This window comes from Rhincodon typus, chromosome 23, assembly GCF_021869965.1.
Source record: "Rhincodon typus isolate 14 chromosome 23, sRhiTyp1.1, whole genome shotgun sequence".
NCBI classification, from domain to species: domain Eukaryota; kingdom Metazoa; phylum Chordata; class Chondrichthyes; order Orectolobiformes; family Rhincodontidae; genus Rhincodon; species Rhincodon typus.
Window position 1 is genome coordinate 795,463 of NC_063354.1, and position 25,145 is coordinate 820,607.

The 25,145-nt window shown below is 41.3% G+C and overlaps 2 protein-coding genes across 11 annotated transcripts in view; both read left to right on the plus strand.

Annotated features, from left to right (window-relative positions):
• Window positions 1-25,145, plus strand: part of rhbdl3 (rhomboid, veinlet-like 3 (Drosophila)) — a 368,344-nt gene that overhangs the window by 66,897 nt on the left and 276,302 nt on the right. The gene's annotated exons all lie outside the window — the stretch shown is intronic.
• znf207b (zinc finger protein 207, b) overlaps window positions 382-25,145 on the plus strand; it is a 42,836-nt gene continuing 18,072 nt past the window's right edge. For 5 of the 10 annotated variants that reach the window (XR_007264526.1, XR_007264528.1, XR_007264529.1 and 2 more), the window contains exons 1-13: window positions 392-552; window positions 3,772-3,910; window positions 7,109-7,282; window positions 8,186-8,261; window positions 8,847-8,950; window positions 13,962-14,110; window positions 14,386-14,490; window positions 14,949-15,191; window positions 15,365-15,527; window positions 17,089-17,145; window positions 22,496-22,680; window positions 23,009-23,103; window positions 23,755-23,805. Coding sequence is in view for 5 of the 10 variants with exons in the window: in XM_048610599.1 (XP_048466556.1) it covers window positions 547-552; window positions 3,772-3,910; window positions 7,109-7,282; window positions 8,186-8,261; window positions 8,847-8,950; window positions 13,962-14,110; window positions 14,386-14,490; window positions 14,949-15,191; window positions 15,365-15,527; window positions 17,089-17,145; window positions 22,496-22,665 (1,386 nt within the window). In the remaining 5 variants the exon portion in view is untranslated. Of the gene's footprint in view, window positions 553-3,771; window positions 3,911-7,108; window positions 7,283-8,185; window positions 8,262-8,846; window positions 8,951-13,961; window positions 14,111-14,385; window positions 14,491-14,948; window positions 15,192-15,364; window positions 15,528-17,088; window positions 17,146-22,495; window positions 23,400-23,754; window positions 23,806-25,145 lie in introns of those variants that run through there. The other 5 variants (XM_048610599.1, XM_048610600.1, XM_048610601.1 and 2 more) reach the window with 5 other exon arrangements.

A 25,145-nucleotide genomic window follows, 5' to 3' on the forward strand; every position in this document is an offset into this window, starting at 1 on the left:
TTCCTGCTCCTCTGATGCTGCTTGGCCTGCTGTGTTCATCTAGCTCTACACCTTGTTATCTCAGATTCTCCAGCATCTGCAGTTCCTACTATCCCCAGAACATTGCCTGGGTCTCTGGATTAACAGTCCAGGGTAATGCCACTAGGACATTGCCTCCCCAGTCCTCACACATTGACATGTTAAAAGTACTTTCTAACACATCTCCTGAAATTATAGTTCTTTTGAATTAGGAAATGTCTTTTTTTTTTAAAAATGAGAAGATTTCTAAATAAAGGCGCAATGATTTAGATGGCCTGCCAGTCTGAAATGTAATGCCTGTTGCATAGTAACTTCATTTGTACACAAGTGGCTATTTTTGCATTTGTGTTCTGTTTCTTCATGGGGCAGTGGTTTTTGTTTCCATTTCCTTGACCACAGATATCCAGGTACTGCAACAGAGACTTTGATGATGAGAAGATCCTTATCCAGCATCAGAAAGCAAAACACTTCAAATGTCACATATGTCATAAAAAGTTGTACACGGGTCCAGGTCTTGCTATTCACTGCATGCAGGTATGTTGTTACTGGTTAATGTGCCAACATATTTAAGTTTAGTGGGGGTAATACAAAATTCAAAATCACATATTTGTGTAAATTTTAAATCTGCAATTACTGAATATACAGCATGAGATCATTGACTTGACTGAGTCGGGAGAAGAATCATATTGTGCATTTTGTATTTCTAGATTTTTCTGTGACGATACTTCTGAAATGTAGTCTCCTCTGTAGTAAACATGTTTGTTCGTTCCTGCACAGCAAGGGAGTTAAAGCACATGCAAAATAAATCTTTTTGTGGTTATTGTCTGAGATAACCTCCCCAGATTTTCTGATTGTGCCCTTTTCTCTGAATAGGCTGGTGAAATCTCATCTGAAAACTAGATACTTGAACTGTTGTGGGCATGTTGAGAAAGTAGCTTTTAAAAAGTTCAAAATGATATTATGTTTGGAAAGGGCCTTTCTGTCGCCACCTGGGCGAAGTGAAAGGGTGCAAAACGGAATAGGTATGTTTTGTATGGCAGACAGAGAATTTCTTTCATTATGAAGAAATGTTTACATCAAAATAGACATCCCCAGTTGACAAGCAGGCACTGTATAGAGATGTATAATTGTCTTAAATGACTTAATTCTGATGTACAGACTACTGCACTGTGTGCTGCTTTGTCGTGTTCTGAATCTCCATTTGTAAATTATTTTGAATACTTTTACTGTTATATTTTAATTTTAGAGAAATCATATTAAATGTGTAAGATAAGATTCCTGGAGACTGTGTGTTTCTCACTTCTTTAACCTAGTTATTGTTCTTGTCTGATTTATAATGAAATGTAAACTCTGAATAAGATATTTATCCTTGCGCATGAAAGTTGGTTGATATTTGCTGGCTTTGAAACATTTCACGTTCTGCGTAAGCAAAAAGTCCAGCTTGCTAGTGGCATTAATGAGGGTTATGGATCCTTAGGTAATGACAACAATAATAAATTGGATGTTTGTCTACATTTGACTATTGTGATCCTCATTTCCAATTTAAAACAATTTATTATAGGAATAGAACAGTACTGTGCTGTACTGTTCTATGTTCTATTCCTATAATAAATAGTTTTAAATTGGAAATGAGGATTACAATACTCCAATGTTGAATAGTTAACATTCTAATAGTCCCAAGACAAGTATGGTTGTGGTTGTAGTTACTCTTTTGAAAATTGGTTGTAGTATAATTCTAAACACTTTTATCCACTGCACATTTGATTGTAAATATTACATCCAACCTTTACTTTTAATTCATCTAATTTTCAAATCCCACCAAAGTATATTAACAGTTTGTCAATGAGTAAAGTGCATTCAGTAGAATATCAATTTGTTACTTGCATTCACCAAGTTCTCTGCTTGTTACCTCAACACTTGTTTAAAATTAGTTTGAAATTTTTGAGGGGGAAAAGAATGAAACATCACAATTTATGATAGAGTGGCAATCGGACCAGGCACTCAGCCTAACATAAAAAATAATGTCTGCTTCTAAATATTGCATCTATTACTTTTTTTTATTTCATAGCTTCCAAAAAATTTAAAAATACTTTAGTTGTGCGTGTCTGTGTGTGTGTGTTGTTTATCTTGATTAGTAGGACTGCTGGCCAAAAAGCCATGAGCTACTAATTTTTTCCTGTTTGAATTGATAAATTTTATAATGCCTACTGAATGTCATTATTAATGTCTACTCCTGCTGAAGTACTTTGCTGTTGTGTTTGGGATGTCAGATCTATCTCTAATCCAACAGCATGTAACTACTCTTGCAGATCTGCAGCATTTAAAATATTCTCATTTGGAAAAATCCCGGTGCTAGAATGGACGATGGAACTGTTACGTTAGGTACACTGTCCACATTGCTTTTTCTTTTAAAATACAAAATCTCATGTCTTCTGTACATTTTATTTGTTGCTGTCTTATTTTGTCAGAGGAAACTTTATCAGCTTCAAAGCAAGTTCCTTGTCAACTTATAGTGGCAGAGGTTGGAGGTTGAATATGAAGGTTGCAGTTCAGTACTGATGTTGAGTGAATCCGTAGTTATTTGAAACTGATTTAACGAGTTATACCTTTTCTGTTTGAGTAGAGGTAGTAATCTTTGCACATGTCCCTTTTAAGTTTGTTTAATCATTGCCTGGGAGAGCTAAACAAAAATGCTGTTGAAGTAAAACAGCTCTGTGCAAATTTTGTCTGCAGATTGTCCACTACAGTCTGATTGAAGTTTTGAAATAAATGATTTGGAATTTTTGCTGCACATATCTGATTCTAAACAAATTTTCGGTTGAGTTGCTGAAACAGACCCTGTTTCATTCTAGTTAATCTGATTTCTACATTCCTTATCAAACAGCATCACCAAATTCAGCAGTCAGCTGACCATTGGTTACATTTGCTGCTTGTATAGTCGTCCTTATCCACAAGGGTTCCATTCCTGAGAACTCCTGTGAATGATGAAATTTGCAAGCGCGGAGTTCAGTTGAAAGTAGGTTAGAAATAACTTAAAATGGCAGATACACAAGTTTTGCCCACAGATGTTGAATTTTGTTGTTACTTGTATTTTTGGCGCAGATCAGCAAATTTGTGATTTTGTGGATACAGCGGATATTTACTGTGATGTCTTGGGGTTTGCAGCATTAATCATCTTTGGAAGGACAGGAAACAGTAACAATTTTTTTCTGAAAGATTCATTTCAACACCGGTCCTTTTCCTGATACTGTGTCTAACCACCTGTTGTCTAATTCGCCAGCATGATGTTTTATGAGTGCTGTCAAAACCTTAGAATGACTGCCGTGACTGAGCATTTATTTACATTTGAATTAGATGGGGAAATAGAGATTCTCTTTTTGGGTAGATTTGATAGCTGTTCAAAATAATGCCTAGTTTTGGTCAAGCAAATAAGAAAGTCTAGCCACGAGGTTTGTTTCACCTAGTGAGGTTTTAGATTTTAGACCGAAAGGGAGATGGGTAAATACAAATGGAAAAAAAATCTACGATATTAATTGGATCAGTCTTTCTGGGTCTAATGGTCTCTTTTGTTGATTAAAATTATAGTTCTCATTTCTTACTCAGTCCTAGGCTAGCTCTGCAGTTTGGGTGTAACTGTTTGTTCAATTTATAGTATTTGATTCAGTACATTAAGATTATTTTGTACCCCTGGCATTCTTAATACATCGTTTCAGCTGCTTTTGAAACTTGTGAAATAATTTTTGTCTTGCATAGGTTCATAAGGAAACGATAGATGCTGTCCCAAATGCAATCCCCGGAAGAACAGATATTGAATTAGAAATCTATGGAATGGAAGGGATTCCAGAAAAGGATATGGAGGAAAGGCGACGACTGCTTGAACAAAAGACTCAAGGTGAATAGTGTCATACTCACTTTTCTATCAATTTAGATGTTGAAGTAAGTTTCTTTATCTTTTAAAACCCAGCCACTGTTTGTTTCTGCAAGTGCTTTTCCCAGGCAAGAAAATGCACTTATAGTAGTGTCAACTAAAATAAATTCTTATTCCAAGTTGCGGGGGCGGGGAACCAATACTATGCAACCAGCGAATTCAAAGGAGGAGGAGTCACTTTTGGTATGGTGTTGGGAAGTCTATTATTTCTGTGGAACTTTAGTAGTGAATGCTGCTAGCATGTTTGACCCTGTATGCTTCGTCTTGGGTTTACCTCAGCAGACCTTTCGGTAATAATTGAGAATGAGAATTCAAGTGCTTTCTTCCTTTAAATTACCACTTGAATCACTCCATGTGTATATTGGGACATTGAGGTGGCGATCGTCATGTATCACTGAGCTATTTCACTTGCCCCTGCAGACAGAGAAGCTAAAGGGGCCATTTATATTTACACTACCGCCTCTATGCCATTTGTTTGCAGCTAAACAACAATAAAACAGCTTTATTTTTGGTGCTGTCTGTTGAGGTGTAATGTTGGCAAGAATATTGGGAGGTGTGCCCCAGAACTCTGGAAGCGAGGGAAGAGATTGCTGGGCCCCATTCGGAGATATTTGTTTCATCGATAACCACGGGTGAGGTACCAGAAGACTGGAGGTTGGCTAATGTTGTGCCACTATTTAAGAAAGGTGATAAGGAAAAGCGAGGGAGCTATAGACCGGTGAGCCTGATAATGATGGTGGGCAAGTTGAAGGGAATTCTGAGGGACAGGATTTACGTGTATTTGGAAAGTCAAGCACTGATTTTGGGATAGTCAGCATGGCTTTGTGTGTGGGAAATCGTGTCTCACTAAGTTGTTTTTTTTTTGAAGAAGTAATGAAGAGGATTGTTAAAGGCAGAGCAGTGAATGTGATCTCTGTGGACTTAAGTAAGGCATTCAATAAAGTTTCCCATGGTTGACTGGCTAGTAAGGTTAGATCATACGGAATAGAGGGCGAAATAGCTTTTTTTGGATACAGACCTGGCTCGAAGGTAGAATACAGGGGTTTGTGGTAGAGGGTTGCTTTTCAGACTGGAGTGCAGTGACCATTGGTGTGCCACAAGGACAGTGCTGGATCCACTGTTTTTTTGTCATTTATACAAAATTATTTGGATGTGAACATTAGGAGGTATGGTTATTAAGTTTGCAGATAGCACTAAAATTGGAGGTGTAGTGGACAGCAAAGAAGGTTACTGCTGAGTACATTGGGATCTTGATCAGATGGGTCAGTGGGCTGAGGAGTGGCAGATGGAATTTAATTTAGATAAATGAGGTGCTGCATTTTGCAAAGGCAAATCAGGGCAGGACTTATTCACTTAATGGTAGGGTCCTGGGGAGTGTTGCTGAACAAAGATCTTGGAGTGCAGGTTCATAGTTCCTTGAAAGTGAAGTCGCAGTAGATAGGATTATGAAGAAGTGCTTTTAGTATGCTTACCTTTTATCGGTCAGTGCATTGAGTACAGGAGTTGGGAGCTTAAGTTGTGGCTGTACAGGACATTGGTTTGGCCACTTTTGGAGTATTGCTTACAATTCCGGTCTCCCTACTATAGGAAGGATTTTGTGAAACTTTAAAGGGTTCACAAAAGATTTACAAGAATGTTGCCAGCATTGGAGCTATTTGGAAAGGCTGAATAAGCTGGGGCTGTTTTCCCTGGAGCATCAGTGGCTGAGGGGTTATTTTTACAGAGGTTTATAAAATCATGAGGGGCATGGATAGGCAAAGTCTTTTCCCTGGGGTGGGGAAGCCCAAAACAAGAGGGCATGAGTTTAAGGTGAGAGAAGAAAGATATAATCAGGACCTAAGGGGCAACTTTTTCATGCAGAGGGTGGAGCATGTATGGAATGAGCTGCCAGACAAAGTGGTGGAGGCTGGTATAATTACAATTAAAAGGCATCTGGATGGGTATATGAATAGGAAGGGTTTAGAGGGACATGGGCCCAATGCTGGCAAATGGGACCAGATTAATTTAGGCTATGTGATCAGGATAGACAAGCTGGACTGAAAGGTCTCTTTCCTTGCTGTATATCTCTGTTTGACTCTAACTCCCCTAATCTTCTGCTTGGGAAGGTTTAAATGTCTGGTCTGGAAGATGATGCCTTAAATGTTCAGAGGTTCATCATTACCTGGCTTCTGCACATTGATTTGGTCCTTTTAAGACACTCCTTCAAAAAATATAATTTTTGACCAAGCTTTTGGTCACCAGTAATATCTCCTGAGGTGGCTTGGTGTAACTTTGTTTTATGCTTCTGTGAACTGCCTTATGACAATTTATTCATAACTTGTATTTTCATAGCACGTTTGCACAGTGTATTGAAAGTACTTTTTATTACCATTTGTTTATTCAAGCTGGTAAAGAAAGTAACAAATTACACTTTTTGTAGATTGGAGAGTCCAATTCAAACATGATAGTAGGTTCCGTTGAGTTGTGATCTTCTCTTAGTTCCGTTTACATCATTCATTCTGTGAGGATGGTTTCGATTGCACTAACGTTCTGTCTTGCTCAAGTGAAATGAGAAAGCTGACCCTGGTCCAAACCTTTCCACGAAGATCACTGACTAATGATCCAGAACAGAAACTCTTCCAATAGCCGGTGAGGCTGCAGTCACTCTGGCTTACTTAGTATGAATCATTCACCAACCTGATGTTGAATTATATGATGGATTGATTGGATGTCTTTCAATGTGGAATTTCACTTTTAAAAGGGTCCTACATTGACTGAATGAATAAATTCATTCTTTTAATGTGGCACAAGGCTGCACAGGCAAGGAACTCCCAAAGTTTTGCTTTTGAACTCTGTGGCATTTGCTCAGTGGGGGTGGAAGTACTGTCTTGGGTCTTTTAGTATTGAAGAGAGGCATAATGCTGGAAGTTCTTCTTGAAATGTGCTGTAGTAAAATTAAGTTTGGGCTCTTCTGTGATCTAATAGCCAACTGGCACACACTGTCCACATTGCCTGTAATGAATGGTCTCACACATTGTCTACCTTTCACCTACCCTTAATTAAATCCGGTAGTATAAAGATGTCTAGCAGAGGACAGATTAAAGCTGATTATAAATGTCATGCTAAGCTTCCTTCCGAGCTGCTTTACTATGCAAGTGTTGAAGTTTTTGTATCTTTCACTAGCGGAAAGTCAAAAAAAGAAGCAGAAAGATGATGATTCTGACGAGTTTGATGACGACGATGCAGAAGCTGGGACTTCGTACCAGCAACAGGGGATGCAGCAACAACAGAATTTTGTTTCCAGTATGAACCAGTCAAGCGTGCACCCTGTAACGGGTGCACCAGGAATTCCTCCAGGTGACGCAATCTACTTTATTCCTTCTTAGAACTCCTGATTTGCATTGCACAAGTGAGATGATTGAACTTGCTCTGCTGTATTTACAGTTGATCTCATTCTGCAAAAGGGAGCAGAAATTGCATTGTGAGTTAGAACCAAAGAATCCCTATGGTGTAGAAAGAGGCCATTTGGCCTATGAAGTCTACACCAACCCTCTGAACACCATTCAACACAGACCCAACCCCCTCACCTTATCCACATAATTCTGCATTTTAGCGTGGCCCGTCTACCTAACCTGCATGTCTTCTGGACTGTGGGAGGAATCCGGACCACCCAGCAGAAGCCCACAATTCTAGATCATTTCTGTGCTCATGTTTGGTTTGTATTCCCCAATCAGTACTTTTTGCTACTTGCTATGCTTAGGAGTTAGAAATGTCTGGGAAACATTTACCTGGGTTTCTGGAATACTTGTCTAGCAATAATATCACTAGGCCATCACCTCCCTATGCTTGTAATATTGGTGATGTGGAGATGCCTTTCTGAAAGCTTGTGTTTTCAAGTAAACCTGTTGGACTCTAACCTGTTGTTGTGTGATTTTTTTCACCTTGTAATGTGAGTCATCAGAATTCATAGACTGAACCAGAAATCAGGTATTTTTTGCTTTAAAAAGGGCCAATTACTGACCAGGAAACTGGAGCCTAAACAGTTTACCCCTAATTTCAAGGCTCCTTTTATTTTCATGAATTGTGCCTTGGAGATCATTTTTTTGTGCACTTTTTATGATTTCATTAATTTTCCACTCGTGACTAAATTTTTATTTTCTGATCAACCTATGTCAGCAAAGATATTAGGCACATTGCTCTATTGAAGTACACCAGGATTATTTGTGAATTTAGTCTTTATATGGCTGCTTCTTTTTCCAGGGATGCCACCAGTGGTCCCAGGTGTTCCTCCCATGATGCCAGGAATGCCACCAGTAATGCCAGGAATGCCTCCAGGGTTAGCGTTCTCAGTTTATTTCTTAACAATGTTGAGAATTTGCTTTTGTCATCATGATGTTGTCTATGTATGTTAATACTGTGCTATAAAAAGGGCTCGCTATCCTCTCTGTACTCCTGCTTCCTAGCACTAAGGTGGGATGGGATGCTTCTTTAAGGTGAAAGGCAGTCCAGCTTTCTAACTGCCTGATGTTTACTCAGAACTATTTATGTTTGCAAATTGTGACAAATTAGTTTCCATTTAAGAAAATTATGATCTGTTTTCTGCTTTAACTTTGCTGGTTCATGGTTTCATGTATGTTGCTTTGATGCCTTTCCAAAATGCCCATTATTTACCAGTGAGTTTTGACCCAAAGTTGTGTGAACATGATGCAGTTCCAGCTATACACGCTGATGGAAATCAGGAGCAGGAAGTCCAGCTGGCTTCCTACTGCCACTCGCCTTAACTTGGTATGCAAAGGCAGTTTTAGACCCCAACGTCTAACTCTGTATTGTTGATGCCTGTACTTTATATAAATCACTGCCTCTTATCCGTATATTCAATTTTGATTCTGAATGTGATTTCTGTTAACTCTTGTCATCACAGGATGATGCCCATGGGTGGAATGATGCCTCCAGGACCTGGAATGCCACCCATGATGCCAGGCATGCATCCTGGTGGGTATTTGAAAACGGTTGGCAGCAATTTAGGTCTGTATGCTGAGTGTCTTAGTATCAAGTTATTGAGAGCAATGCATAAATGTACTGTTATGTCCCAAAGCACTTATTTCCACATATCAGAATCTACAGATAGGTGTGATTGGACAAGTTTGGTTTCTGTGAGAGATGCTTTTTGTTCATGTTGCATTTCTATTTTGGTTATGTTTACTTAAATATTTCATTCCTGACTTGAGTGTCGGCGACCTGTAAATTTAAGTAAGATCATTATGAAAAGCAATGTTTTTTTTAAAAGAAGAATCCGTTCTTTATACCAGTTGGTGTGAAATTATAGCTTTAAGTATGAAATCCATACAACAAATTTTCCAGGTGTCTGGCAATCTTTTCTGGGGTCCGGCATTCAGTGATAGTGAGCTTGTGGCCTCTGTCTTCTACCATTTGATGTACATGCAGATCTCCACATCCACTGCTGCAGCAGTACTAATCCAGTTTGTCTAGACTGTCTAGCCACAGGACATCCAATGGTTTTTAAAAATAAGCAGTCTCTAAACTGCCTCTGTCAGGAAAAAGAATCCCATAAAGTTTTAAACTCAAGATAACAAGGTGTAGAGCTGGATGAACACAGCAGGCCAAGCAGCATCAGAGGAGCCTAGACTCTCCTTCAGAAATGGGAAGGGGATTCTGAAATAAATAGGGAGTGAGTGGGAGGCAGATAGAAGATGGATAAAGGAGAAGATAGGTGGAGAGGAGACGGGCAGGTCGAAGAGGCAGGGGTGGAGCCAGTAAAGGTGAGTGTAGGTGGGGAGTTAGGGAGGGGATAGGTCAGTCCAGGGAGGATGGAAGGTCAAGGGGGTGGGATGAGGCTAGTAGGTAGGAGATGGAGGTGGGAGGAGGGGATTGGTGGGAGGAAGGACAAGTTAGGGAGGCGGGACAAGCTAGGCTGGTTTTGGGATGCGGTTGGGGGAGGCGAGATTTTGAAGTGTATGAAGTCCACATTGGTACCATTGGGCTGCAGGGTTCCCAAGCGACATATGAGGTGTTGTTCCTGCAACCTTCGGGTCGCATCGTTGCGGCACTGCAGGAGGCCCAGGATGGACACGTCTAAGAAATGGGAGGAGGAGTTGAAATGGTTCACGATGGGGAGGTGCAGTTGTTTATTGCGAACTGAGTGTAGGTGTTCCGCAAAGCGGTCCCCGAGCCTCCGCTTGGTTTCCCCGATATAGAGGAGGCCACCTCTGGACCAGCGGATACAGTATACCACATTAGCAGATGTGCAGGTGAGCATCTGCTTGATGTGGAAGGTCTTCTTGGGGCCTGTGAGGGGGGAGGTGTAGGGGCAGGTTTAGCACTTCCTGCGGTGGCAGGGAAAAGTGCCAGGTGTGGTGGGGCTGGAGGGGAGTGTGGAGCGGACAAGTGAGTCACGGAGAGAGTGATCCCTCCGGAGAGCAGATAAGGGTGGGGAGGGAAAAATGTCTTTGGTGGGGTAGGATTGCAGATGGCGGAAGTGTCGGAGGATGATGCGTTGGATCCGGAGGTTGGTGGGATGGTACGTGAGGACAAGGGAGATTCTGTTTTGGTTGTTATTGCAGGGAGGGGGTGTGAGGGATGAGTTGCGGGAAATGCGAGAGACACAGTGGAGGGCATTCTCGACCACTGAGTGGGGGGAAGTTGCAGTCCTTGAAAAATGAGGACATCTGGGATGTCCGGGAGTGGAATGCCTCATCCTGGGAGCAGATGCGGCGGAGGTGATGGAATTGGGAATAGGGGATGGCATTTTTGCAGGAAGGTGGGTGGGAGGAGGTGTATTCTAGGTAGCTGCGGGAGTCGGTAGGCTTGAAATGGATATCGGTTTCCAGGCGGTTGCCAGAGATGGAAACGGAGAGGTCCAGGAAGGAGAGAGAGGTATCAGAGATGGTCCAGGTGAACTTAAGGTTGGGGTGGAAGGTATTAGTGAAGTGGATGAACTGTTCGAGCTCCTCGTGGGAGCACGAGGTGGTGCCGATACAGTCATCGATGTAACAGAGGAAGAGGTGGGGTTTAGGGCCAGTGTAGCTATGGAAGAGGAATTGTTCCACGTAACCTACAAAGAGACAGGCATAGCTTGGGCCCATGTGGGTACCCATGGCCACCCCCTTTGTCTGTAGGAAATGGGAGGAATTGAAAGAGAAGTTGTTAAAGGTGAGGGCAAGTTCAGCTAAGCGGATGAGGGTGTCATGGAGGGGAACTGGTCGGGCCTGCTGGACAGGAAGAAGTGGAAGGCCTTTAGGCCATCTGCATGGGGAATGCAAGTGTATAGGGACTGGATGTCCATGGTAAAGATGAGGTGTTGGGGACCAGGTAATCAGAAGTTTTGGAGGAGGTGGAGGGCGTGGGTGGTGTCACGGACGTAGGTGGGGAGTTGCTGGACCAAGGGGGAGAAAATGGGGTCGAGATAAGTAGAGATAAGTTCAGTGGGGCAGGAGCAGGCGGAGACAATGGGTCGACCACGGCAGTCAGGTTTGTGGATTTTGGGAAGGAGATAGAAACGGGCAGTGCAGGGTTGGGGAACGATGAGGTTGGAGGCTGTGGGTGGGAGGTCACCTGAAGTGATGAGGTTATGGATGTTTGGGAGATGATGTTTTGGTGGTCAGGGGTGGGGTCATGATCAAGGGGGCGGTAGGAGGAGGTGGCAGAGAGTTGGTGTCTGGCCTCGGCGATGTAGAGGTCAGTGCGCCATACTACAGCTGCGCCTCCCTTGTCCGTGGGGTTTGTGGTGAGGTTGGGATTGGAGCGGAGGGCTGCACGTTCTGTGGGGGAGAGGTTGGAGTGGGTGAGAGGGGTGGAGAGGTTGAGGCGATTGATGTCTCGACAGCAGTTGGAGATGAAGAGGTCGAGGGAGGGTAGGAGGCCTTGGGGTAGTGTCCAGGAGGAGGGGGTGTGTTGGAGGCGGGAGAAGGGGCCAGTAGAGGGAGGGTTAGGTTCACGGTTAAAGAAGTAAGTGCGGAGGCAGCGGAAAAACTGTTCAGCATCCGCCACCTCCGCCAAAAACGTCAGCTTTCCTGCTCCTCTGATGCTGCTTGGCCTGCTGTGTTCATCCAGCTCTACACTTTGTTATCTCAGATTCTCCAGCATCTGCACTTCCTACTATCCCTGAAACAAGTTTTAAACCCAGTTTGACAGAGAATGAGTATGAGTAATTAACAAACCAAATGATTCCTTCCCAACTTGGGATTTTGCTGATAAAAATGTTGTGCAACCCATCAAATGAAGTCTACGGTAATAGCAGGTTGGACTTTAACCTGGGCCTCCTGCCCCAGAGGTAGTGATGTTACCACTTTACTGTGAACCCTTGCTAATGTCCTAGTCACGACTCTTCTGTTTCATCAGTGACCTTCCCTCCATCATAAGGTTGGAAGTAGAGATAAATGATGTGTTCACTATTTGCAACTCTTCAAATAGCGATGCACTGCATACCTGTGCCAGCATATAGGAAGACCTGACCAATATTCAAGCTTGGACTAAAGTCTGTTGTAGATTTTACTTGCCAATTAAGTGCCAGGCACTGACAATCGACGCATGACACAGAACAACATTGCCCTCACTACATTACCCCCATGTAGAAATCCTGAGGGGTTGTCAGTAACCAAATTCTTATAACCACCATTTTAGGTAGTGTTGCTACAGGAACTGGTCAGGCACTGGGAATTCTGCAATGGGAATGTTGCCTGTTAACTTCACAGGCATTCCTAGCACCAGCAAGAAGTCATTAGTTTAATTGTATACTCTTCTGTATGTGGTTTGAGAAGCCCTTTATCCAGGATAAAGCAGCACTTGATTGGCACCGCATTCATTACATTAAGAATTCACTCTCTTCCCACTAATGCACAGTGGCAGTGGTATATCCCATCTATTTTTTTTTTAAATGTACATTGCAGCAATTTATGGAGTCAGTGAACTTTGACAGCACCTTCCAGCTTTCAATCATTGCTGTCTAAAAGGTCAAGGAAGGGTACCCAAGTACTTGGAACACAGCAGCCTGCAGGTTTCCCTTCAAGTCGTCCTGCTTGAGACTATATCACTATTACCTCCCTGTCATTGTGTTAAAATCATGAAACTCCCTCCTACATAGCACTGGATGTACCTAGACCCATATGGCATGTGTTAACGCAAAAAAGTAGCTCACCATTTTCTTTAGGATAATTGGGAACAGGTAATAAATGGTGGCCTTGGCAACAACACATCTCGAACAAATTTTTAATAATTTCCAACTTTTCTGTTCATAATTCTAATGAATCTTTATTGCCCCTTGCAGTAAATCTGGCATTTACTCTATAATTGACTTTTCAAAGCTACTTGGTATTTGTACACTATATAAAAGGCAAATACTGCACTTGCTGATACTGCAACTGTAGCCTTGCCAGCATCTTGTGCTAACTTAACCTTTTTGTTTTATTTGTACCTGTAAATTAAACTCTAAGCTCTTTACCTAATGTCCTTATACCTTTGCACCTATTTATCTACATGCATAGAAAGATTAGTCTTTTCAAGGGGTTTTTCTTGGGGCTAAAGGGATCAAAGGGTTTGGGGAGTAAGTGGTAACAGGGTACTGAGTAGGATGATTAGCCATGATCATGTTGAATGGCAGGAACAGGCTTAAAGGACCAAGAATTCTAAATTTCTTAAGATCTGTTCCTCAGTTGATCTAATTTCTTCCGCTATAAACCACTCATGGTAAATACTCGGCTTTATTTATTAGGTAAATATTCAAGGACACTACCGATGCAGAATATTCGATGTCTCTTTTTTAAGAAAAGCACGTAGAACTAATTATTTTATAGATGAAGTGTAACGTAATCTGACGACCACTTACAACCTCCAGAAACACCGGTGGTGGTTGTTAGGCAAGCAAGTAAATTGATCAAAGGAGCTTGGATATCTGAAAAGTATTCTTTGTACTTAATAGGTATTTTGTAGCAACAGATTTAAGTTGTAATCTAGAACTTCACTGTTCTGCTAGATTTTAGCACTCTGATTTCTTTCTAACAATTTTCTTGTACCCTTCCAGGTATGCCACCGCCTGTTCCACGTCCAGGTGGACCATCAATGACCCAATCGCAGCCAGTGGTTCCACCTGGTATACCCAGTAGAGCACCATTACCTGGACCTAGTCCGCAGCCTCCCATTGCAAAGCCGCTCTTCCCCAGTGCTGGCCAAGTAAGCACACATTAATTGGCATTTTCAGTGCTGCAATGTTTTGTTGACCTGTGTAATATCAGTGCACTACAACTGTTTCCTGATATGTGAATAGCTTTAGTTTTTATCTGGTCTAGACTAGGTATATAAGTATTCAGGGCTCTCTGTAAAAATGTTACCTCGGAAATTTAAGTGCTTCCAGGTTTTAATGCATTTAATTTCTGACAGTCACCCTTGTAGCGTAGTGTACTGGCAGCTGATGAAGATTTTCATTGTCTGCTCTTTTTATGCTTCAGATGGGGACTCGTGTTTCGAGCACAACTACAACCTCCACTACAGCTTCATCAAATTCGGCAAATCTCTCAACTTCCTCTAAACCTCTGTTTCCTAGTGCAGCACAAGTACGCAGGCAGATACCATCTGTTCTGGTGTTAGACTAATTCACAGTGCTTCACTTGCCAGAATAATTCTTGAGCATGCTATAAACTAGCTTTAGAGGCTTTTGGAGTGTGTATGGGCTGTGCAATGCTAATTTGGTGTAGTGTGCTATACTACTTTGTAGAGTTAGCATTTTTATATAAAAAGCGATCACAGACACATCGGCAGCTTTACATCTGATGCAGAGTCTGCTAAAGGTTTGCCAGTTTAAATTGAACTATTTGTTCTAAATTTCACAATTTTTGTTCCTCTGCTTTTGAGACTATTTAATCTGAATTGACAGTACAATTGAAACTGTAAACCTGCATTTTTAGAATAGCATGTTATTTGGAAATTTAAACTGCTTTGCTTGTGCCTTGGTTTTGCTTTCTATTCTGGGATTTGCAATTAATCTAACATTTTTTGTGGCGTTATTCAACAGAGCCAGCAGTCTGTCTCCGGACCTGTGGGTACAGATTTTAAACCCCTCAACAGTACGCCTGCCACTACCGCAGAACCTCCAAAGCCCACGTTCCCAGCATACACACAGTCAACAGCAACTGCTACCAGCACATCGAGCAGTTCTACAGCTAAGCCAACCATCCCTGTAACTAGTAAGCCTGCCACTCTAACCACAACTAGTGCAACTAGTAAGTTGATCCATCCAGATGAGGATATATCACTGGTAAGTGTGTGGGTCATCCTTTAAACAATTTTAAAAAATCCTTCTGTCTTAACTGGATTTAACTTGAGTGCCAGACTAACAAAAGAAAAATTAAGTAATGGGCTTTAAGTTTTTTAGTTCATTTTAAAGAAAAATAATATACCTGTGCAATTTTCTTTTTTCCTGCTATTTAGGAGGAAAGGAGAGCTCAGTTTCCAAAGTACCAACGTAACATCCCTCGGCAAGGCCAGACACCTCTGGGGCCACCACCAGTTGGGCCGATGGGTAGCATGATGCCACCACAGCAAGGAATGCCACCTCAGCAACCAGCAATGAGACCTCCTATGCCACCTCCAGGTTAAAAAGCTTTCTGTTTCTTTTGTAGGTTCTAGTAATTGTGATTTAATTATTTGCTATGAATAAGCATTAAATTACTCAATGGTTCTGGGGCCTTTGTTAATTTTGCACTCATGCGTATGACCTCCATTAGCTGGCCACTCTTTGTGAACCTTCTGTGTATGATGAAGGGTTCACTGTGTGCCATGAGCATATGCACCTTGTATGTGAGGGTAATATAGTTACTAAAACAATATAGATTTAATTTCGTCTAGTGTGAAAACCTAATTAAGAGTACAGAGATCAATGAATGAGAGTGAGTCTTATGGCTATTTCCCCTGCAAAACAGATAGACCGCTTTGAATGCTATCACGGCAAATGTCCCCTCGGGGATTTCTGGGATGGCAGAACTGATGAATGAGGAAAACTTGAATCGGTTAGGATATTTTCACTTGAGTTCAGAAGAATTGGTTGGGGGGTAGTGGAGGAATCGCATAGAAACCTATAGAATTCTAATAGGCCTAGAAGGGGTGGATGCAGAAAGGATATTCAGGATGGCAAGGGAGTCCAGAACCAGGGTGGCAGTCCAAAGATACGGGGTAAACCATTTAGCGCTGAGATGAAAAATTTCTTCACTCGGAGTAGTGAGCCTGTGGAATTTGCTACCATAGAAAGCAATTGAGGCCAAAACCTTGCATAATTTGAAGGAGTTAACCCTTTAGGTTAAAGGGATCAATGGATAAGGCGGGGATGGTGGGAATAAGCTTTTGAGTTGGATGATGAGCCATGATCATACTGAATGGTGGGGCAGGCTTGAAGGACTGTATGGCCTACTGCTTCTGTTTTCTTTGTTTCTAATTCTTTGATAGAGCTATACGTTAAATTCCCTTATGCTGATTCCTCATAGCCCTAAACATTTTCCCCTTCAAGCAAGTGTTGACCAAAACCTTCTGAATGTTCATATTAAATCATTTTTTGCTAACATTTTCTCCCATTTGAGAGACGTTAGCAGAAATTTCAATGAAGGCTGGGTGATTGTAACTATTTGAGACTGTTAGACTGATGTTTGATCTAAAAGTTTTAGGAGTCAGTCAGGGAAGTGAAGTTGAGGTCATGATTAGATGAGCTTTAATGTGATTAAATGGGAGATCAGGCACTGGGGCCAAGTGGCCTAAAGTGAAACATAGAAATTAGGAACAAGAGTAGGTGTTCGGCTTTGAGTCTGCTGCTCCATTTGGTGTAATCATGGCTGATCCTCTGACTCACTGCCATGTTCCCACTTGGGACTTTAAAATCTAAAAATATGTCTTTATCTGCCTGTTCCTTAAGTATATTCAGTGATATGGCCTCCATAGCCTTCTATAGTAGAGAATTCCCCAACGGGAACAACCCTTTGGGTGAAGGCGTTTTTCCTCCTCTCGATCCTAAATGGCCAACCCAGTATCATGAGACTGTGTCCTCAGTGCTAGACTCCCCAACCAGGGGAAAAAAGTCCTCACTGCATCCAGTTTTTCCAGCCCTGTTAGAATTTTGTACGTTTCAATCAGATCTCTCATCCTTCTAAACCAATCTCTCCTCATAGGACAGTCCTGCCACCCCCGGTTTCAGCCTCGTGAACGTCCGCTGCACTCCCTCTATGGCAAGTATTACCTTTATTGGGTGGGGAGACCAAATCTGCGCACAAAACTTCAGGTGTGGTCTCGCCAAGGCCTTGTGTAACTGCAGTAAGACAAGACTAATTCTGAATGCAAAACCTCTAGCAATGAAGGCCAATATACCATTTACCTTCCTATTTGCTTGATTTACATGGCTGTCTACTTTTATTGGTGTACAAGGACACCCAGGTCCTTTTGTGCATCTGCATTTCCCAACATAGCACCATTTAAAATGATATTTTGCCTTACTGTTCTTCACGCTAAAATGTGTATATCATCATATTTAGCCATGTTCTACTGTGTCTGCTGTGTGTTTGCCCACTCAACTAGTCTAAGTCACCTTGAAGCCTCTGTGCTTCCTCAACACTCAATCCCACCTAGTCTTGTCATTAGCAAACTTGGAAATGTTACTTTGTCCACTCCTCTAGTTCATTTATGTATATATTGTGAATGGCTAGGACCCAAGCACTGACCCATATGATATTCTACTAGTTACTGCCTGGCAGCAGGAAAATGATCCATTTATTCCCACTCTTTGTCAGAATTCTCAATCCATGCCAATATATTACCCCATCTTGCGTGCTTTAATTTTATCCGCTAACGTGTTATGTGGAACCTTATCAAAAGCCACCTGAAAATCCAAATGCATCACATCCACTGGTTCTCCATTGTCTATTCTTCTAATTACATCCTCAAAAGACTCCAGTACTTGACTTGCCTTTTTTAAACCCATGCTGCTTTTGTCCAAATCTGTTAATGCTGTTCAAGTATTCTGTTTTATAATTTTCCCCACAAATGATTTTAGGGTAACTGGTCTGCAATTCTCCTTTCTTAAACTATTCCTCCCTTTTTACATACCGTTTGCCGCTCTACAATCTGTAGAAAAGTCTCCAAAAAAGGTCTATAGACTTGTAGAAGATGACCACCACCAGTGGAAACTTGGAACATTGGAAGTAGGAATGGGAATAGACCATTTGGTGTTTTGAACCTGCTCTGCCATTGAATAGGATCACAACTGTTCTGACACTCCTTTATGTCCATTTTCCTGCCGTTTTCCTTACTGATCAAGAATCTATCTCGGCCTTAAATACTCTCAAGGACTTTTAAACCCATTGCTGTCTGTGGCAGGGAGTTCTGAAGACTTTCCCACGTGGGGAATCATCCATTCAGTATTTGCTCTGTTGAGCCCCTTAAGAATTCTATGTTACAATGAGATCACCCTCATTCTTCGTGAGTATAGTCCAACCTATTTAACCTTCCTCATGTGACAATCCTTCCATACCGTCCTAGTGAGCCTTCTCTGAACTGCATCCAATGAAATGATGTCTTTGTCTTTTCTTAAATCAGGGGACCAAAACTGCTCTCAGTACTCCAAATGTGGTCTCACCAGCACCTTGTACAGCTGCAGTGAGGCTTTCTTACTCTTATACTCCAAACCCTTCGAAATAAAAGCCAACATTCCATTAGCCTTCCTGAGTACCTGCTGCACCGGTGTGCTAGCTTGTTTCAGGTACAGGTATCACTCCTTTAGTGTTGCAACTTTCTACAGTTTTTCTTCATTGAAATAATATTTTGTTCTTTTGTTCTTCTTTCCAGATTAACAACTTCATATTTTCCTACTCCATTTGCCAGCTGTTTGCCTACTTAACCTATCAATGTTTCTCTGTAAAGTTTGTATTCCCTCACAACCTGCCTTTTCACCATTTTCACATTGTCTGTGAACTTAGCTACAGTGCTTTCACTTCCTTCCTCTGAGTCATCAATATATTATGAACAGTTGTCCTCGCCTTGATCCTCATGGAACCCCACTCGTCACAGCTTACCAACTTGACAAAGAACCCCTTCCATTCGCGGTTTCCTGACCATTAGCCAATTCTCCAATGCCATGTACTCTTATGACTTAATCTTTTGTGAGGTACCTCATCAAATGCCTTTTGGAAGTCCAAATACAACATAAACACTAGTTCCCCTTTAACCAAGATAGTAGGATTTCTGAAGAAGGGTCCAGACCCGAAACGTCAGCTTTCCTGCTCCTCTGATGCTGCTTGGCCTGCTGTGTTCATCCAGCTCTACACCTTGTTATCTCTTCCCCGTTAACCACTCTGGTTGAGACTTCCTCACAACTCTTAAGAAATTAGTTGGACGCTCTTTCCCTTTCAAGTCAAGCTGACTCTGCTTGATTTATTTTCCAAATGTTCAGCCATTGTGTCCTTAGTAATTGATTCCAAAACTTGACAACAATGGAGGTTAGGCTAATTGGCCTATAGGTATCTGTTTTTGCCTTCTTGCCTTTTTGAATAGGGATGTCATATTAGAAGTTTTACAATCCTCTGATACTTTGACAGAACCTAATGATTTTTGGAAAGTTACAACCAATACATCCACTGTCTCTCTAGCTACCTCTCTTAGGATCCTAGAATGTAAGCCATATGTGCCAGGAACTTATCTGCCTTTAGCCCCATTAGTTTGTCTATTACTACTTGTTTGGTGATGGTGCTACCTTTCTCCACTGTATTCTTTAGTATTAATGGGATGTTTGAAATACCTTCCACCATAAAGACTGATACAAGAAGCCTGTTTAACTCTTGCCATTTCCTTGTTCCTCTTAACCATCTCAGATTTATTTTCTAAGGGGCCTGTGTTCACTTTGACCTCGCTGTTCCTATTTTTAAAAAGAAGCTCTTATTGTTTGTTTTTATATTTATGCTAGTTTGTGTTCATAGTTTATTTTTTCTGTCTTTATTGCCCTTTTAGTAATCATTTGCTGGGTCCTGAATTTACCTCCATCTTCGGGGCTGTCATTGACTTTTGCCTCCTTCATGTGTCTTTTCTTTTGACTTTGTACTTTGTTTCACTTCCTTGATTAACAATGGTTGGTTTATCCGTCTCTTGGAATCTTTTCTTCTTACTGGGGTGTATTTTTGCTGAGAGTCATGAATTACCCCCTTAAATGTGTTCCACTGCTTAGTAACTGTCGTTTCTGCTAATCTGTCAACTCAGTTCACTTTAGCTAACTCTATCCTCATTTCACTGTAATTCCTTTATTTAAGTGAAACACAGTTGTTTCCAAATCAAGTTTTTTTACGGTGTAACAGAATATTAAATTCTGTACTATCATGTTATGATCACTACTCCTGAGGTGATCTTTTACTCTGGGGTTATTCCATAACCCCGCCTCATTATCCATTACCAGACCCAAGAGAGCTTGCTCCCCTTGTTGGTTCCATGACCAATTCCTCTAGCTATATCTATGTCCTTGTAAACATTCAATGTTTTGGCCTCAGTGCTTTCTACAGCAGAGCGTTCCACAGGCTCACCACTCTGGGTGAAGAGATTTACTCCTTGTCTTGGTCCTAAGTGAACTATCCTGTATCCTGAGACTGTGACTCATGACTGTGACTGGTTCTAGATGCCCCAGTCATGAGGAGCATCCTTTTTGCGTTTACTTTGTCTAGTTCTGCTAGAATTTTATAGGTTTTCGAGATTTATTCTCCCACCCACCCCTACCATCTCATCACCACCTTTGCCACCGGCTGCACATGCATGCTTACTTTCGAAGACTTGGTCTATGAGGGCACCCAAATCTTGTTGCACCTCCCCTTTTCCCAATCTGTCCCTATTCAGATAATCTGCCTTCCTATTTTTGTTACCAAAGTGGGCAACCTCTCATTTTATCCAAATTGCAGTTCATTTGCTGTGCGTTTTCCGATTCACTCAACTTGTCCAAATCACGTGGAATCATCTTTTGCTGCATCCTCACTGCTTACCCTCCCACCTAGATATGTCGTCCATAAAATTGGGAATATGACATTTAGTTTCTTCATCAAAATCATTAACGTTTATTGTGAACAGCTGAAATCCAAGCATTGTCCCTGTGATACCCCACTGATCACTGGCTGCCACTCAGAAAATGACCTGTTTATTCCTACTGTTTCCTGTCTGCCAATGTCAATGCACTGCCCCAATCCTGTGCACTTTTAAGTTTACATGCTAATCTCTTATGGGGACTTTATCAAATTGCTTCTGAAAGTCAAGGAAAACCACATCCGTTGGTTCTTCTTCATCTGCTTTTTGGCATTCACATTTCTGGGATGACTTGGCTCAACCCCTTCTCTGATTTTCAGGTGCTCAGTTATTGAATCTTTTATGATGGACTCTTACATCATTTCTTATTGCCAATACCAATGCTTCTAATAGTCCTAGGGCCATTTCCTTTAGTGCCCTGGAAGGTAGATTTTAAAACCATAGTGATTTCAACCTTTAATACCATTAACTTATCTAGCATTATTTTCTTACTAATTATGGTTTCCTTCAATTCCTCTCTCTCAATAGATCCTTAATTCCTTTACATTTTGTGCCCTCTTTTCTGGAGACAAAAGTGAAGCATGTGTGGCATTTTTCTACTCTTTTTTTGTTCCCCATTATAATTTCTCTGCTTTCTCGCTGTAAGGTATGTATGTTTGCTTTTACTAATTATTTATTCTTCACATTTATAAAAGCTTGTACAGTCAGTTTTATGTTCCCATTAATTTTATAGTCCTCTTATGTTCCCTTCTTGATCAAACTTTTGTCCTCTTTTGCTGAATTCTAAAATGCTCCCAGTGCTTAAGCTTTCTGCTGCTATTCTAGCAATTTTGTGTGTCTTCTCTAACCTAATACGGTCCCTAATTTCTTTTGTAAGCTTTAAGCCACATTTTTCTATTTTAGTTTTTGCGTCAGACAGGAATAGATAACTGTTGTAATTTATGCATATGTTCTTTACTTCTTGACCATTGCCAACCCTTTTTCATAAAGTTCCCTAATCCATCCCTACCAATTTGCACTTCATACACTCATTGTTTCACTTTTATTTAGATCCAATTCTAGTTTTGGATTCAGCTACCCCTCTCTCCATATAATATCAACGGACTAAAATGAGCTAACCCTTTCTCGTTTGCACAGGACCCAATTTAGAAACGTTTGGCTGTTTCCTCAACGTTATTGGTCAAAAAAAACCTACACACTCAGCACAGGGAATCCTCCTTCACAATATCATTGCTAGTTTGGTCTCTGCAGTCGAGAGATTAAAGTAACCCGTGATTACAGTTATACTCTTTATTACGTGCTGCCTTCTCTTATATTCCCACTACTTTCTGGGGGTCAGTAGACAACCCCTGATAATGTTTTCTGCCTGTCTGTCTGAACTGTGAAATGCCTTGGGTTATCTATCATGAGAATATGAAACTGCAGTGCATGAACATTGCCAATTGGCCAAAAGATATAAAGTTCAAGGAAATTTTGCAAAAGTCAAATTTAGAAACTTGACAAGTGTTAATATTCTCTTTTGTTTCTCAGGTCAGTATGGTGGTCCGCCACAGGGCATGCCAGGTTACCTCCCAGGCGGCATGCCTCCATATGGACAGGGCCCTCCAATGGTGCCCCCTTACCAGGGTGGACCCCCTCGGCCACCAATGGGAATGTCAGGAATGAGGCCTCCTGTAATGTCACAAGGTGGTCGCTACTGAAGCTGGCGTTAATAGGTTTGGAGATTCAACCTTTTCTCAACTTGCTGTTAACTAGACAAGCTTCAGTGAATATAAGTGACTTTAACTTTTTTAAGAAAAACCTGGTTAACCTCTTCCTGCCTGCTAATGATGACCACAAAAACATGCAAAACCCTGGGACGTGCTGTTGTTTGATCTCGGTAGCGGGGAAAAGAAAGAATACTCTTGAAAGCAAAATCTTGACGAGTGCCCTCCCCCTCCTCCCTCCCCACCTTCCCCCTCCCCACCTCAGCCCCTGCCCTCCCTGAGTCTCCATGTAATTGCAATTCATGTTGTATAGCTTCTTTTCTCATGTTTCATCTAGGTTTTTAGAAGTGAAGTATAATAAATATGGTCCATTTATATAATAAAAAATTGAAGGCGCTGGAGTTACATGAACGTACAGTACCACCTTTAAAGGCAAGTTCTGTAAATTAAAATTTGCTTTTGTATTAAAAACAAAAGTGAGGCCTTCGCAGCACTTTAAGTGCTGTTGGACTTTACCGTCCCCAACATTGTTTGGTGAGGGCTTCTGGTGTAATTGCTTGTCGCAGCACCAAATATCTGTTCGGTTGAGTTTTGATTATGTAACTGTTCAACGTAACTCGTATCCAGGGTTCAAAAAGACCATTTTGAACCCAAATAGGTCGTACCTGATTTCTTAATTTCTGTACTGTTGTAAAGCTCATTGTAATAAAACTTGATGGAAACATTAATGTTGCTTTATTCATGACCAGCTGTGGATCACTGCTTCAAGGTTTGTACCACTGCATGATATTGCGATTTAATGCAAAAATAAAAGTAAGAGCATTGGAGGGGGAGTTTTATTGTTTATGCTTTTGGAATGAACCAATGTTTAAATAATCTGTTTATCTCTCTGCATGCTTTAATTTAGCCCAGTATGCATTAAATTGTTCATATTTGTGGCAAATTAGGTCAATAAGCAACTGAAAAACAATATATAAAAACCTTTCTGAAAAGATTGTGGAGTGAATGCATGGTTTATGGATGTAGAATTGACCACCCTAACGTTTTTTTCTAAAATTGGAATTTATTTCTTCCTTCCTGTAGCCCTGCCATGGGACAGGCTGAGGCTGAATCTTATTGTCCTCTCAGTCTGAGGCAAGTCAGATTTCATTTTATTCCTTTCCAGGGGCTTTCACAGCTTTTTACGGCTGTTGGATTTCTCTGTCCCCAAACTTGTAGCAAGTTTGGTGAAGGCCCTTTTTTTTAAAATCTGTTTTTAGTAACGTATTATGTTGTATTGTGGTTGTATTTGACTTTAAAGCAAAGTGCTATTTGCTGGATATGGGAGCCTAATGTTTGGAGAAATTATTTATTGTTCCCATATATCTAAATTTTAATTATTTCTCAATTTTTCCCATTGTAAACAGTTTTCTAGTGTACACAGACTGAGAAGCTGATGGGGTCAATGGCTTATCAAGAGATATTACACTTTCAAATTTGTCTAGCTTTTTATCTTTCATTTCCTTGTATCTGGCAAGTGGGACATTGCTTGGGGTGCACTGATCTTTGAACTGTGAGGTCAGAGTGATGTTATATGTCATAACTTAAACTCTATCTCTAAATATTTATACAAAGTATAACAACAGAAAGTTTGTTACTTAAATTGAGTTAGTTTCAAATATCCAACCCAGCCAATGAGGTAGAACTGAGATTGAAACTCTTCCTGTCATTTGCTGCAATTTTGTTGCCAAAAGTGTTTCAAGAATACCCTTTAGATGGCCCTCGGGTTCTGTTCTGATCAGATGTTTCTTGTGCTCAATAGATTATGGGCAATTTCAATTATTGCTGCTCCTCTTAGTTGAATTACACATTGCATTTCACAGCTAATTATTTTTAAAACATTGTGATGCTCATGTACGTGGCATCATGCACATGTTTAGATTATCACTTGTGTGATCCTGAGCATTTAACACTTTGACTTTCCCATCTAGAAGAAATGCTGAACCAGGAAACAATTAAAATTGCAACTAGGCTGGTTAAAACTCTATCCTGAAAGAGAGCCATCACATGCAGAGGTACAAGAATACCTCTTCTTCCACCCCACCTCAAAAGTTACTAATCTAGAGTTGGAGATAGTAGGAACTGCAGATGCTGGAGAATCCGAGACAACAAGGTGCAGGACTGGATGAACACAGCAGGCCAAGCAGCATCATAGGAGCAGAGAGGCTGACGTTTCGGGCCTCGACCCTTCATCAGAAAAGGGGGAGGGGAAGGGGGTTCTGAAATAAATAGGGAGAGAGTGGGAGGCGGATAGAAGATGGATACCTACACCGGCCCTAAACCCCACCTCTTCCTCTGTTACATCGATGACTGTATCGGCGCCGCCTCGTGCTCCCACGAGGAGCTCGAACAGTTCATCCACTTCACTAACACCTTCCACCCCAACCTTAAGTTTACCTGGACCATCTCTAACACCTCTCTCCCCTTCCTGGACC